The sequence below is a fragment of the Gouania willdenowi genome, chromosome 5 (assembly GCF_900634775.1).
Source record: "Gouania willdenowi chromosome 5, fGouWil2.1, whole genome shotgun sequence".
NCBI lineage: Eukaryota > Metazoa > Chordata > Actinopteri > Blenniiformes > Gobiesocidae > Gouania > Gouania willdenowi.
Genome location: NC_041048.1, coordinates 36179122 through 36193384, shown reverse-complemented (window position 1 = coordinate 36193384; position 14263 = coordinate 36179122). Strand labels below are relative to the sequence as shown.

At 36.8% G+C, this 14263-nt stretch overlaps 1 protein-coding gene across 3 annotated transcripts in view; it reads right to left on the bottom strand.

The window, feature by feature from the left end:
• LOC114463621 (protein FAM19A1-like) overlaps nucleotides 1-13699 on the bottom strand; it is a 229875-nt gene extending 216176 nt beyond the window's left edge. For all 3 annotated transcript variants that reach the window (XR_003674112.1, XM_028447289.1, XM_028447288.1), the window contains exons 1-3: nucleotides 13343-13699; nucleotides 12882-13106; nucleotides 9898-10034 (exon numbers count right to left, since the gene is read on the bottom strand). Coding sequence is in view for 2 of the 3 variants with exons in the window: in XM_028447289.1 (XP_028303090.1) it covers nucleotides 9898-10021 (124 nt within the window). In the remaining variant the exon portion in view is untranslated. The remainder of the gene's footprint in view (nucleotides 1-9897; nucleotides 10035-12881; nucleotides 13107-13342) is intronic.
• Nucleotides 13700-14263: the final 564 nt, after the last annotated feature.

Below are 14263 nucleotides of genomic sequence, written 5' to 3'. Positions count from 1 at the left end.
TAGGCAATATCAGTACTCTTTACACCTCTGAGTGCTATAATTAGGGCCTTCAGTGTTCTGTGATCAGGGAAACGGATGGAAAAAATTAAATTGAGGATCTGAAACAGAAAAAGCCATCTGACACGTGGTTTTTCTCTCTCTTTCTTTCTTTTTTAAACATAGGGCCTCCACATTACACGGAAATGCCTCACATACATGCTCTGGAACAATATCAATTAGAGACTTTGCAATTCATCTTGATTAATCTAAATTAATTGCCGAACAATATTTGAGACGAGAGGCAACGTTTTCAGTTTAAATGGATTTTGATAAATGACTGAATCAAAGAAAACAAATTACCTTAAACAACAAAATGGTGTTTATTATTTTCATAACTGAGTGCTAACATAATAAAGAATATTATGATTGCATTGTTCACAAAGCACAAGTAAGCTATATTTGTGCTTTTCAAGATTTTTTGTAAACTTTCTAAAAAAAATTGATTTTTGTGTATTAAAATAAAATAAATCTGTAGCACCTCTTCTAGCCCCGCCCACATCCTCAACCACTGAGAGTGGTCGACTGTCCACTACAGTCATTTATCCACTGTTCATTTGTCACTCATGGACATTCATTTTGGCTCTGAGTGGTGGCCATGATAAAAAGTGATAAAAAGCGCGGATTGATGGAAACGGAAGAGAAAATAGTGCCAATTAAAACTGGAGGTATGAATTTTTTTTATGGGCGGTTTTGTGATGTAAATGAATCAAGCTTTCAAACGCATATCTTTTTTTCTATTAAAAACGCACAGTTTTGTGGCCCCGGAAACTAACCGGGACTACTTTCTTGACCAACTTCAAACGGCCAGAACTCGGACCAGGGAGGTGACCACTGAGCGAGACAATGTGTATGCACTATAGTGCTGGTGAGGATTGCATACAACGTCATGTCTTAAATAGGCGAACTATCCCTTTAAGGAAAAGTGGATAGGAAAGGGAGATAGGAGGGAGATAGGAGGGACTATTCGGGCGCAGCCAGAGTCTGCTAGGAGCATGTGGCAGCTAGTACTGTCCAAGTGCCCGTGCTAGCCGCTAGATATTTAGCATTTAACATTCCTTTTTGCACAATTTCCACACAACTGGGCTATTGTTTTCCATCCAGTGTTATTATAAACTAAAATTAACACCCACAAAGCACAGGAATGACTTTTCCTCAGGCTATCCCATCTTTTGTATTACAGTATGTGCATCAGTATTATGGGGTTTTTGTGTGTTATTTTTCTGTAATTAATTCATCTAAAATTAACGCGTTAAAGTCCAGGCCCTAATTTACACACTGTTTTTTACTGAAAAACAAGTGACTGAAAGACTCCAAAGTGTGACAAAGGTACGAATATGTCAATTATGTCCAGAAGCCTTACACCTCCATTCACACGGCTGGGAGCGATTTCGTACAAAACATGAGGCTGATTCACCGGTTCGCGGTAATTAAAGGTTTCACAAAATATGTTGTGCAACCATATCACCGTTTCCATGATATTTTCCAGTAAAACGGGTGGCTGAGGGTCGAAAGTGTTGCTAGCTGAGATGTTAAACTTTCATGGGTGTTTGCAGAGTAAACTTCCTGTTTTCCTAAGTCCTTTTAAGCATATAAAATGTAAAATTAAAAACAGTAGTTGACTCTAATAACCCTCGTTAGAATGTTTGGTAGATTTTTGGGATGTTTATTGTCAAATAAAGTCATCTAAAAAGGAGAAACAAAATGTTAAAGTGTAAAATGGGGGAAATATATAGAGTTCCTATAGTGTTTTTATAATAAATGCTACACCATCAACATTCTCACACCATAATAATCCATCCAGCACAGATTAGGAAACATAAGGTCAGATATCTGTGTAGTAATTGTTAAAGCCCTGTGGCTTAAAGGTACTGTTCTTGCACCGTCAACTTTTGAGTCCGACTGACCTCGGATTAGCCTTGGCTAAATGCTACTCGGGGCATTAGGAGGCAAATGGGGCATATGCTAACGCACAAAGCTGCTCCTGCACAAGCCTGCGGGAAAAAAAAACAAAAGCAAACACGAGGCTTTTCTAACCAAACATAAACCTTTAATTACTTGTCACGACACAGAATACGACGTGTTCAGATTCCCTGAGGAAAGCGGCTTCACTCTAAATATGACCAACTATGTCATAAATGTTTTCAATTTATAAAAAACTAATGTCTAAGGCAGTGTTTCTCAAATGGGGGTACGTGATGGCACGCTGAATATTACAAGCAACTCACAAAACAACAGCAGCACACAAAATAGAAATATATACTGAATAGTAAAAAAAACGAAACAACACAATGACACCAAAAAAACACACACCAAAAGAGAAAAATACACAAGATCACTACAAAATGCACAAAAATAACAGAGAAACATACAAAACAACGTAAGAAACAACAAAACATCACCAAAAACAAACACACTGAGATAGAATATTGTAAATAATACAAACAACACAAAAAATAAAGAGAAAAATGAACTGAATTGTAAAAAGAACAGAAACAACAAGAAAAGGACAACACCAACACACAAAATGATGATTGAAATTATCTTGAATAAAACATGAACTGAACATAAAGGAGTCAGTCTTGGTCTCACATTAGGAGGGAATGACAGAAAATGATTAAAAAAATAAATAAATTAATTAATAATAATATATTCAGGAGACACTAAATAGGATTTAATTCCACTTAGTTACTAGGGATGTAACGATTAATCGTAAGTCAGTTAAAAATCGATTCATAGGTATCACGGTTCACATTGATACTGTGAAAATTGAATCGCAGTACTTTTTTCAGAGGGCGCTATATATCCTTCTCTTGTCCAGCGGCGGCGGGCGGAATCTGCTAATACTTTCTTTCTGGCCGCCTTCTACTTTTAAACATGTTAATAAATGATTCCTTACCCCTTTAGCGCCGAAAGAATATCTGTAATATTACGTGAATATCTGTAAAAGTCAAGTTTTTCTATTAGCTCTGTCTGCTAGCATAGCATCTCTTCTTCACTGCAAAAATATCTGCATGCCAACCAACCATTGGGTTACCAGCGCCCTCTGCTGGTCCAAACAAATATCTGACGTAAATACAGTGCATTTTTTTTTTTAAAGTCCAATTGTTAAGGCACAAAATACATTTTCAGTTGCACTTTTAAAAAGAAAAATAACTATTATGCAGTTTTGCATTGTTTACTATAGAACCAGAATTTAAATTAATAGGCTTCTTCTTCATTTGTATTATTCCTTTATTTATTTCACTCAGGATATATTTTTAGTTAAACTGCAATGTTTTGAATAGTTCATCAAAGGATTCTTTTGACAATGAAAAATAAAAGAAAAATAGTATAGTATTTTCTAGTTTTTTTCCAAAAAAAAAAGTAATATTTTTCAGTCATTTGTCTACAGTCCCATTTTGTAAAATAAATCGTGAGAGAATCGTATCGTGAACCCAGTACTGTGAATCGAATCGTATCGGGAGTTGAGTGAATCGTTACATCCCTATTAGTTACAAAATGAAATAATCAAGCGTGTGTTATCATCATTCATTCCATCATTGTGCTTTATAGTTGTTTTTCATAGAATTCTGAGCAAAATATAAAAGTCGAACATAAGGGGGTACTTGCATTCAAAAGTAAAAGAAAGGGGGAACTTGAGCCAAAGACGTTTGAGAACCACTGGTCTAAGGCTTGGAATATTGTAATTTAAAGAAAGTGTGTTTTCAGAGAATAACTGCCAGCTAATGCAATATTTCACATGGTTCGTCGTCAGTAATTCTACGAGTCAATCTACACTGGAGCAGGCGGGTGGTACGTCACGCTGCTCTTTGGAAACCTTGAGACATTATTTGATTATGAAAAACAAGCAAAACATAAAAGCCAATAGATTTTTCAAAGACGTCTCTCCCTCTCTCTCTCGCTTCTTCCACGTCCTACATAGCTGCTATATCTATTTATATCTAAGGGTTCTGGCCTCAATGAAACCAGAGCGCTTCTCAAATTATAAAATCAATTCTAATTCAAATATTCATCATAGCATTTCAATTCAGAGACAGCCGCTCTGGTTAGATCGGTTAACGCTACTCCAAGGCTGAGTAAGATTGATGTCAGCCTAATCCTCTTAAAAAGCATGATATACAGTGAATTGTGCAGGGGCAGAGCAGGAGAACAGTGAAGGAAAAAACAGGCAAATAAAATAATGTGAGAGTTGTTGTAAGGCGCAAAAAGCCTGCTCTGATGAGGATGGGAAATATCACAAGAACGCTTTAGATTCAGGTTTTCAGCAGCAGCTTTAGCACTCACCAACTTCTCCCATTTCTTTTAGAAAAAAGAAAAAAGCAATAAAAACTTAAGAGCGATCCATGTCAAAGTGATAGCTCTGTTAAATACTCCTTAGTTATTCTATTTAAAGTTGAGCAGAACAATCTTTCAATAATTCAAGAAACATCTGAACCTTATCCTTAGAACTGCCTTTTCCTGAGTTTAGGTTAAAATTCCCATGTGATAAATAGATCAAAGTGTTTATTCATACAATTGCCGTACGGACAACCACTGGTGCTATTGGTACGTTTACCGAAGTACACGTACATAGCGTCTTAGGGTTAGGTTTAGTCTTAGTCAAGTGACCTAAACTGGCCAATGACTGACCTTATCACGTGACCTAAACTGGCCAAATAGGGACGCTGCGTACGGATAGAATGTTGGTATATTGTTACGGCAACCGTACGGTTAGCCACTGCCTAAATAGATAAAATAAAGATTTATTCAGTTCAGACTCAGGCAACTTTCATCACAGTAGAGGCAACAACAATGTGACTGTCCCATCCAAAGGACATGCTATAGGAAAAAAATTGAGCATCGCGTTAGTTCAGGCAAGCACGCAAGTCAAGCTAGTCCAGCCTCTTCATCTGTCAGTAGCTGTTAACAACTGACAGCATCCATCCCCTAATAAGTTAATCAACCAGCTGATTATGTTCTATGTTTCCCATTGGTTAGGGTTGCTGCATTTAAACCATGGCAACATGCTGACTTCTGCATGTTTCGTCTGCAAAGCCTTGCAACCCACCCCCACCCCAGCTCCTCCTCTTCTGTCTAATTAAACACTGTCTTTTGTTGCCATCTAAACATCTGTGCTTCTGTTCCAGGGGTTCCTGCTGACCGCTCTCTCTGCTTATGCCTCTCCATGTAGCTCATGGAAAAGTGAACGGGAGCTCCCTTAGCAGCTGCTGGAAAGGGCAGAGTGGTCCCAGAACAGAGCTTTACCGCCAAATCTAAAATGCATGCTAAATAAAGCCATTTGACTAAAGTGATCCTGACTGAACAAAGGTTTTTGTGCTTTGTTGTGATTGTGCATATTTTCCTGTCATTTTTTGCATTTTTCTTAATGTTCAGTGTGTTTTTCGTGGTTTTCTGAGTGCTTTTGTGGATTTTTGTTGTCAGTTTGTAAAATTTTCAGTTATTTTGTGTGCTTTTCCTGTTTTGAATCAGAATCAGAAAAATTATTATTATTAATGCCCGAAGGGTAATTAGAATGGCAAAGAGTGGCATATTTAAAAACAAAACTAATAATGATAATATATACACACACAACACAACACAAAGGAAATGTGCAAATGAAAGATATGGTGCAGAAATACGAATAATAATAATATTAATAATGAATACAAATAAATAAAAATATATTTACATATGTAAACAGAAATTTTTTTGTTGTCGTTTTGTTTTGTCTTTTCAGAGGATTTTTTATTTTTATTTTTTTTATGCCCTTGTGCATTTCAAAACATTAGACCGAAGTCAACAAGGAAGCTTTAGATTCAGATTTCAGCAGCAGCTTTAGCACTCACCAACTTCTCCCATTGCTTAAAAAAGAACAATGAAATCTTAAGCGCGATCCATGTCAAACTGATAGTTGTGCTACTTCTGTGCATCACCTGTTAAATACCTCTTAGTTATTCTAATTAGGTCGAGCTGCTGAGACTCAAGAATCGGAAAAATCTTTTCATGATTCAAGAAACATCTGAACCTTATCCCTAGAACAGCTTTTTCCTGAGTTCAGGTTCAAATCCCTGTGTGATAACAGATACAAAGAAGATGTACAGTATAGGTTTCTTTAGCTCAGACATGGGCAACTTTTATCACAGTAGAGGCAAAAAAAAATGTGTTCCTGTTGCATCCAGGCCACATTATCAACATTCATGTCAGCATTCAGAACAATGAACAATGTCATTCATATTATAATACAGGAAAAAAGCAAAGGGTTTTGCATGTTTTTATTGTTTTGTGCGTTTTTTTAGAGTAATTTTGTTGTCAGTTTGAGTATTTTTCTCTTTTTTTCTGTGTTTTTCATGTCGTTTTGTGTATTTTTTTTATCCTTTTATGCATTATGGGTGTGCATTGCCATGAATCTGACAATACAATTTGATTCCAAATTTGCATGCCACAATACCATATATACCGATACTAAACAATGCAGTATATGTTGCTATATATCGCAATACCAATAATTGAAATACAATTTATTTCATAGTCTTAAACCTGCAAGAACAAGTACGGTAAATGGTAACTAACTGTAATTCAAGTTCCAATATCAAAAACAAGTGGTATGTTTATCAAACTCAAATTAAACTAAAGCATTAACATTCTATGCATATGTTAGCGCAATTAAATTAGTTTTTTACTTAAAAACATGATTTAAAAAATCTACTTGGCCATTTTAGTATCGATACCATTATCGTGCAGTGAAATACTGCAATATATCGCCGAATCAATTTTTTCTTACACGCTTAGTGTATTTTTCTGCACTTTTGTGTGCCACCAGGTGCTCATGTCTGCTTTAACTTTAACCATTGGTTCACAGACTGGATGATATTGGCCTTGCTGAGCATTGAGATGAAAAACAGAAGGAAAAAAAACCTCATTATTAGTGTTCTAAAAAATTTGATTTTTATCTATGAGTTTTGAAAAAGAATAGTTGCAATTTTTTTTTAATCTTTTTTTCCATACAAATTTTACATCTGGATTTTCACAGTAAGAGCCATGGATATGAACTACAAACTCTGTTTTCTGATTTTAATTTTTTTACAATTTTCTAGCTGCTACCTCTAATATTACACAAGAATTACTCTCATAAGTATATTTAATCTTTAATGCTGCTTCTAGGAATAAGGTATATAGAAAGTGTCTTTATAATCCATTTGCACAGTTTAAAGCCAACATTCTCTCATCAACATCATGTCTTGAGCTTCAACGCAAGTGTTCCCAGTGGTCCTTTGGAAATCCCAGTATGAAAACGGCCTCTCTAACAGAATTGGATGTAAATGTGTGAACATGCATAGTGTATATCTAGCTCTCCTTGGTGTGATATGTGGTAAGTGTGTCAGTTGATCTGTGTGACAGGACGCACCCCACAACTCTTAACCCTTTGCAATCCCTTGGTTGGGTGAGTGTAGCAGTAGTGAGAGAGGGAGCAAAAAAAAAAACCCACCACAGCCACTGCATTATTCAAAAAAGTCACTTACTGAGCCTTTGCACTTCTTTGTACATCTTTGGTGCCAAGCGTGACTTGCCAAAGCAGTCAAACAGAAAATAAAAAACAGGGAGAAACTGGCAGCCTTTAAAAATTCATTGCGAGCACTCCGTCCATCGGTGGCTTCAATCTTACACTTTGGCCACAATTAACGGGAGCAGGGATGGTGGGAGACATTTTCCATCCATCATGGCTGGGATTTCTACGTGTTCGCAGTTAAACAACAAAATGCTAAAGCAAGCTGTTAGAACTCAGTGCGTTCAACACCAGTGTAGATAACTCAAGGTTATACTTTCCCTTTTTTGTCATTGTGGATCAATTTTTGAACTTTTGCGAGAAAAAAAAACACCGCACACGCACACGCCAAGCTGAAGAATACCATTAACTTCACTGCAACAGTCCTTTTGTCATTCATACGTACAAATTTTAGATCCATGCTCTATATCAGTGGTTCTCAACCTTTTCAGCTCGCAAACCCCAAAATAAAGGTTCCAGAGACCGGGAACCCCCACTGTACCTGAAGGTGGTTGAACACAGAACATTGAAGAATAGTCATGTGGAGACAGGGCCATCTATAAGGGGGGATAAAGGGGAGAAATTTTTGGGGACAATCCATAAAATCAACAAAATGATGGTCCATCATTCTATGGATCTGTGATAACCACATTTATTTATTTATTGATTTATCTGAATAATATCCACTGTTATCCAGGAAGTTTATTATTATTTGGGCTATAGTATATAGTCATCTTAAAGATGTAAATCCTTGTTTTAATCAGAAATAAAATAGGTTAAAAGTGACCAAAAATGATGGAAAAGGTGGTGAAATTAAACTTAAAAAACCACAGAAATTGGTTAAAAGTTGCAAATTAGAGTGGGCAAAAACAGACAGAAAAAGTGGTTAAAATGTTTTAAAGTGTCAACGTTGGAACAATTAGTTTAAACTGGCAAATAATGGGCATGATAAATTGTGAATGTGGTTAAATTGGTAAAAATAAGCATGAAATATGGTGAAAAGAGGTTAAAAGTGACAATAATAGGTCAATATGTGCAACACTGAGTGGAGAAAATGGTGGAAAGGGTTTATAAGTGCCGAAAAAACATTGAAATTTGATGGAGAAGTGGCAGAAATGGGAGTAATGTAGCAAAAATGCATTAAAAGGAGAACAAACATGGCAAGAAAAAGTGATGAAAATAGGTTGCAATTTGGAAATTTTGGTGTAGTTGCAGAAAAAGGGTAAAAATAAGCAGAAATGGGCTTTAAGTGTTAAAAAAATACTCTTAGTTTCTTGAGGGCATCTGATGACCTCCTACCAGTGTCTCACGACCCCAAATATGGTCCCGACCCCAAGGTTGAGAACCCCTGCTTGAGTTTGACGCGTGGTCTTGACTCATTGGTCCTTCGGGTTCAGAAAACGTTGGGTTTTGTTGCAAAAATATTTCCCGTGTAAAAGAGAGAGAACTGTACTAATCATTTCTTTGCAAGCCACAGTGATCAAAGGTCCTCACACAGTAATAGGGATTTGTGCCTAAAGCTGGTCCAACTCTTAACAATCTGACAGAAAGCTTCTGGATGCAGTGGAATTCTAACGCTATACATATGAATCACTGCTCTCACATGCTGGCCATGTTAAAGGATGCTCTAACAGGGTTTACACTGAGATCTACACAAAAGGAGACAGATTAGCATCGGAGCCAGATAAATAAACTAAAAACACCCACATTTATACCATGAAGAGCACACGCAGACACAAGCTTTAACAAAATCTTACATGTTTTTTAGATTTTCACCTGTTTTTTGATATACATATGTATGTTTTTACGATTTTCAGAATTTCTAGAATTTTCTAGAATTTCTACATGTTTTTCAAATTTTCACGTTTTTTTTATTTTCACATGTATTTTTTTTTTGATTTTCACACGTTTTTCTTTTAGATTTTCATGTCTTTTTAAATATTCACGTGTTTTTAGGATTTTCCCATGCGTTATTTCGGTTTTCACGTGCTTTTTAGATTTTCACTTGTGATTTTTTATATTATCACGTGTTTTTCAGAAATTAATGTGTTTTTTTTATATTTTCAAGTGTTTTTTAATATTTTCAAGTGTTTTTTTATAGATTTTCACGTGTTTTTTAGATTTTCACGTGTTTTTCATATTTTTCACAGATTAGGACTCCCAGCATCAATAACTCTTTAAAGAATTGTCGACACAAATTACACATGTGAAAATTGGAAAAACACATGTAAAAAAATTGTGAATATAGTAAATATTTTGGACACAAATCTGTCCCCATAGCTTTAAATCAGACAACGCTCACAGCACAGCCTATTTAGTTAAAAGTGAAGACGTACCCAGTGTGAGGATATCGGTGCGACCAGGACGGGCCACGTGGTGCTGCTGGATGGTCTGGTAGAGGGTGGCCTGGCACAGCAGCAGGAAGCCGAGGCTAATCCACACAGCAAACAGCCAGGACATGGTGAGGTCGAGTCTGTATCACACAGCTGGGGAACACAAATAATGTTTTTAAAAACAATCTCCAGAGGAAAAAAAAAAACTGATTTTATCCAAGGATATTTCCTACTCGTAATTCTTTTTTTAATGTTCTTATTCACCACGCGTCTTGTACGTAGATTAATTTAGCAGCTGCTTAATGGCTGCTGAGAGCCAGCATATGGAGAGACACCTTCGTCCCTGTTGAGTAATGAGGCCATTCTCCTTTCCAGGTGTTATTAACACTTCTCTCCATTCAATCTCCCCAGTGGGAAGAAATCGCTTCAATTCCTTCATAATAAAAGCTGCGAATGTTTGCGTTGTTCATATTCTGCATTTCATCAAATATCAATGTACATCAGTAGATGAGCCTTACGAGCCTTCCCTGGGTTTTTCAGACTAGAATAGATGAAAAACTGACAAAGATATTACAATATATGTTAACAGAATAAAGATAAATATATACTTTTATAAATGTTGTACTTTTTAGGAATACAATTCTACATTGCACCTTAAGTTGAGGTAAATTATTCTTGTGTTGCAAAAAAATCACCCCACAAACTTAAATGTGAGTGAGTTGTTTCAAAGCGTTATGTCATATTCAAGTTTTATTTCCCCAAATAATGTTTTAATTTTAGAGGGTAACTATTTGTTTCTTTGTTTTTTCCAGGATTTTTTATTGTTTTTATAAGATCTACTAACTTTAGTGATCATAATATCTAAATTTAGTGTACTTTTACTTCTACTTCCTCCACAAAAACTTTAATATAATCATATTAACATGTAGGCATACATGTGCTATTTGACTGAGGACTTGATCGACTGCTTTAAACGTGCTTAAGTGATAGTTTTGAACACGAGCATCATAATTTCTGAATTTTGTTTTCAACAATTTGTACGAGACATATCACTTCACCATCATGAGGTTCCCCCCAAAAACAAAAGTTCAGTTATATCCAGGTTCATTGATCATTTGCTTATTTCATGCCAAACTTTTTTCTAAATTTGTGCATTCCCCAAGGTGCACAAAAATAAATAAAAAATGTGCAAAAAAGACACAAAAAATACACGACAGAAGCAAACGTACACAAAATGACTTCAAAAAACGTAGAAAATCCCTAAAGGGACAAGAAAAATCATACATTTTCACACACAAGTATGCACAAAAATTAAAGAAAACTCACAAAATGACAACAAAAACACACAAAATTTCTCCAAAAATATACAAATTACAGTAATTGCCCAAAAGGACATCAAAAATATAGTCACACACAAGGTGAACACAAATAGACACAAAAATAATTTGAAAACACACAAAAAATACACAGAATGACTTCAAAGACACAAGATGACAACTTAAAAACACAAAACTATTTAAAAAACAAAAGAAATACACTAATTCTTTGTTCTTCATTTCATTAATGCTCAGATTGGTCATTGATGTTGATAATGTGAACCTCTGTTCAGGAAAATCACATTTTTGTGGTCACAACTGTGATAAAAGTTGCCCATTTCTGCAAGTGCATGTCTTTAAATATTCATGTTTGATTATTGTTCAGAAAAAAGTAGTCATCTATCTATCAATTGTTCTTTACATCTAAGAACTGTTGAGTTTTTCTTGATTTAATGACATTTGGTGCAGTAAATCAGACTACAGAGAGCTTCTAATGCTGCTTATTTATTGCACTGACCTGAAAACGAATTCCTGTCCTTGTTTAGTTCAAATAAAGCTTCTTTATTCACCAAACATGGGCATAACGCGATCAATGGCACTTTGTGAAGCCCTCTCCTCATCTCCCATCATAACCCGCGGTTTGAAAAGCACGTGAATCGCTTTAACCGGGGTTTCCTTAGTTTGACGCCTTTTTTTTTTTTAATTCAACCCGTTATTTGATCACACGCTGCCCGCGTTAAAGAGTTTTCACAACAAGCTCGTGCACGGAAATGGTTATACGACGGGCGCTCGTGCGTGCTCATAATTAACACGCGCTGCCTTTTCATATAGAAAACGCGCGCAGCTCTCACTTATAATGAGTGGAGAGTATAAAACGGAGCAGCTTGGAGTGAACAAACTTCTCCTCTAAATCAATATATTCCACTAGTGCGATATTTTTTTGCAGTGAAGTAGCATCGGTCCTAAATAAACAAAGGGTGATGGTGTGAGGTATTTAAGGCAGGCACACCTGCGGGCACCTCACCTCACTCTCTACTCTACACGCACCTGCTTACCAAAATAAAGAGACATTTCCTTGATAATGAAACGCAGTTGTAGGAGAGTTTTATTAAAAATAAATAAATAAATCTATACTTTGCTGCACAGACGGTAATGTTGGTTGCTGACTGACTATTTGCAGTTAAACAAATAAATAAAGTTGTGATTTTAAGTCACATTCTGTGCTGAGTTTGCAGGAGTTGAACTCCAGCTTCCCCTATCGGTTGTGTCGTGGAAATCTCTCAATTTTGTTTAAGAGTGAAATAATGAGTGATTTAATCATATTATTGTTGGTTAATGTTTTTTTACTGCTGATTTTAAATGTTTTTACTACTGATTTTAACATTCTTATTGATTTTAATCGGTTAAATGATTTCTGGTTCACTTTTTATAATGTAAAAGCACATATAATTGCCTTGTGTATGAAATGCGCTATACAAATACATTTGTGATGGACTGATGCCTTTGTCAATGTGGAGCGGGTAATGAAGAAGAATATGTGGCTATAAGCTTTGCATTAGAATAAACTTCTGTATAATTGCTTAAATCATTTACGTTGTGACTTATTAGCTACACAACTTGTTTATTAAAGATGACGTGAAAAGATGTTTTCCTGGAAAGTTCCACTCTTACCTGAGCAGTTTTTATTCTCGGGGAAACGATCAGAATCAGCGGCTGTGCTTCTTCTGCTCAACACGTCCACACTTCTCTTTCAAATCTATCCATTCTCTGAACGCAGATACGGGACTCGAACCCCAAAAAAATCCAGGAGCAAAGAAGCACAAATATGGGAAACAATCCTCCTCCTTCCTCTTCTTCTTCTGGATCTTTGCTGCTTATAATTCTCCTTTATGAAACCTTAGGAAACAGCCAGAAAAAAATAAAATAAAATGAAAATACCCCAGGGCTCTGAGTCACAAACTGGAAAAGAGGATGATGATGATGATGATGATGATGATGATGATGATGATGGTGATGATCATGTCACGGCAGCATCAGCCACAAACGCACAGAGCTTTAGTCTTCCTTCTCCATCAGTAAAAGTCCTATTCTGCGAATGCGATGATGACAGGGAGCTAGTTTAACCTCCTTACTTGTCCTCCTCCTCCTCCTCCTCTTCTTCTTGTTCTTCTCCTCACACGCGCAGCTGAACACTCCGGAGGAATGAGAGCTCTGTCTTCTCTTGGCCGCATCCCCCCATTGAGAAGCAGTGCTGATAGTGTGCAGCTTTAGTCCTCTCTCCAGCTCTAAGTAGAGACTAGAGTCTGTGTGTCAGGGAGGCACAGCGAGTGTGAGTGAGCGTGCGTGTGCGCGTGTGTTACAATGTAGCCCAGCTGGAGAGAGAGAGAGAGAGAGAGAGAGAGAGTCAGATCACATGTCTTAAAGCAAGACTACCCACTTCAGCATCAGGATCCCTGAGTAAATGAAGCATGATTAATTAACCCATCCCTCTTTACATCCCTGCCTCCCAACATCAGCACACTAGCCAGAAGCCTGCATCGTGTGTGTGTGTGCGTGTGTGCGCGCGCCTCCTCCAGCAGTGACAGTATAAGACGCGTCTCATCAGAGCTCTGCAAACAACATATGATCCATTACAAGCTGCCTTTGCTCTTTCCACCTATTTTTGCCTTGTAGAAAGAGAAGTTGTTTGTTTTGTTTTTTTAACTCTCAGCCTCTTAGAGGAATTCCCCCCCCCCCCCCCCCCCCCCCCACCTTTATTGAAATAAGCATCTGTAAAAGAAGACATCTAGTACTACTGCTGCTGCTTTGTGCCAAGTGTGTGACTTGTGGAGGTGCAAATATACTGATAGATCCTACTCAAGTCAAAGTACTGGGTAACACTTCACTTGACGTTTTATACATAAGGCTGACATTATTATGACATGACACTTGTCATTAGCATTAGCATGAATAAGGTGTTATGAAGGCTCTTACCCTAAGCCTAACCCTTTGTTACCCTAACATTAACCCCTAACCCTAGCTCTATACCTAACCCCACTAGTTCACTCCACCTA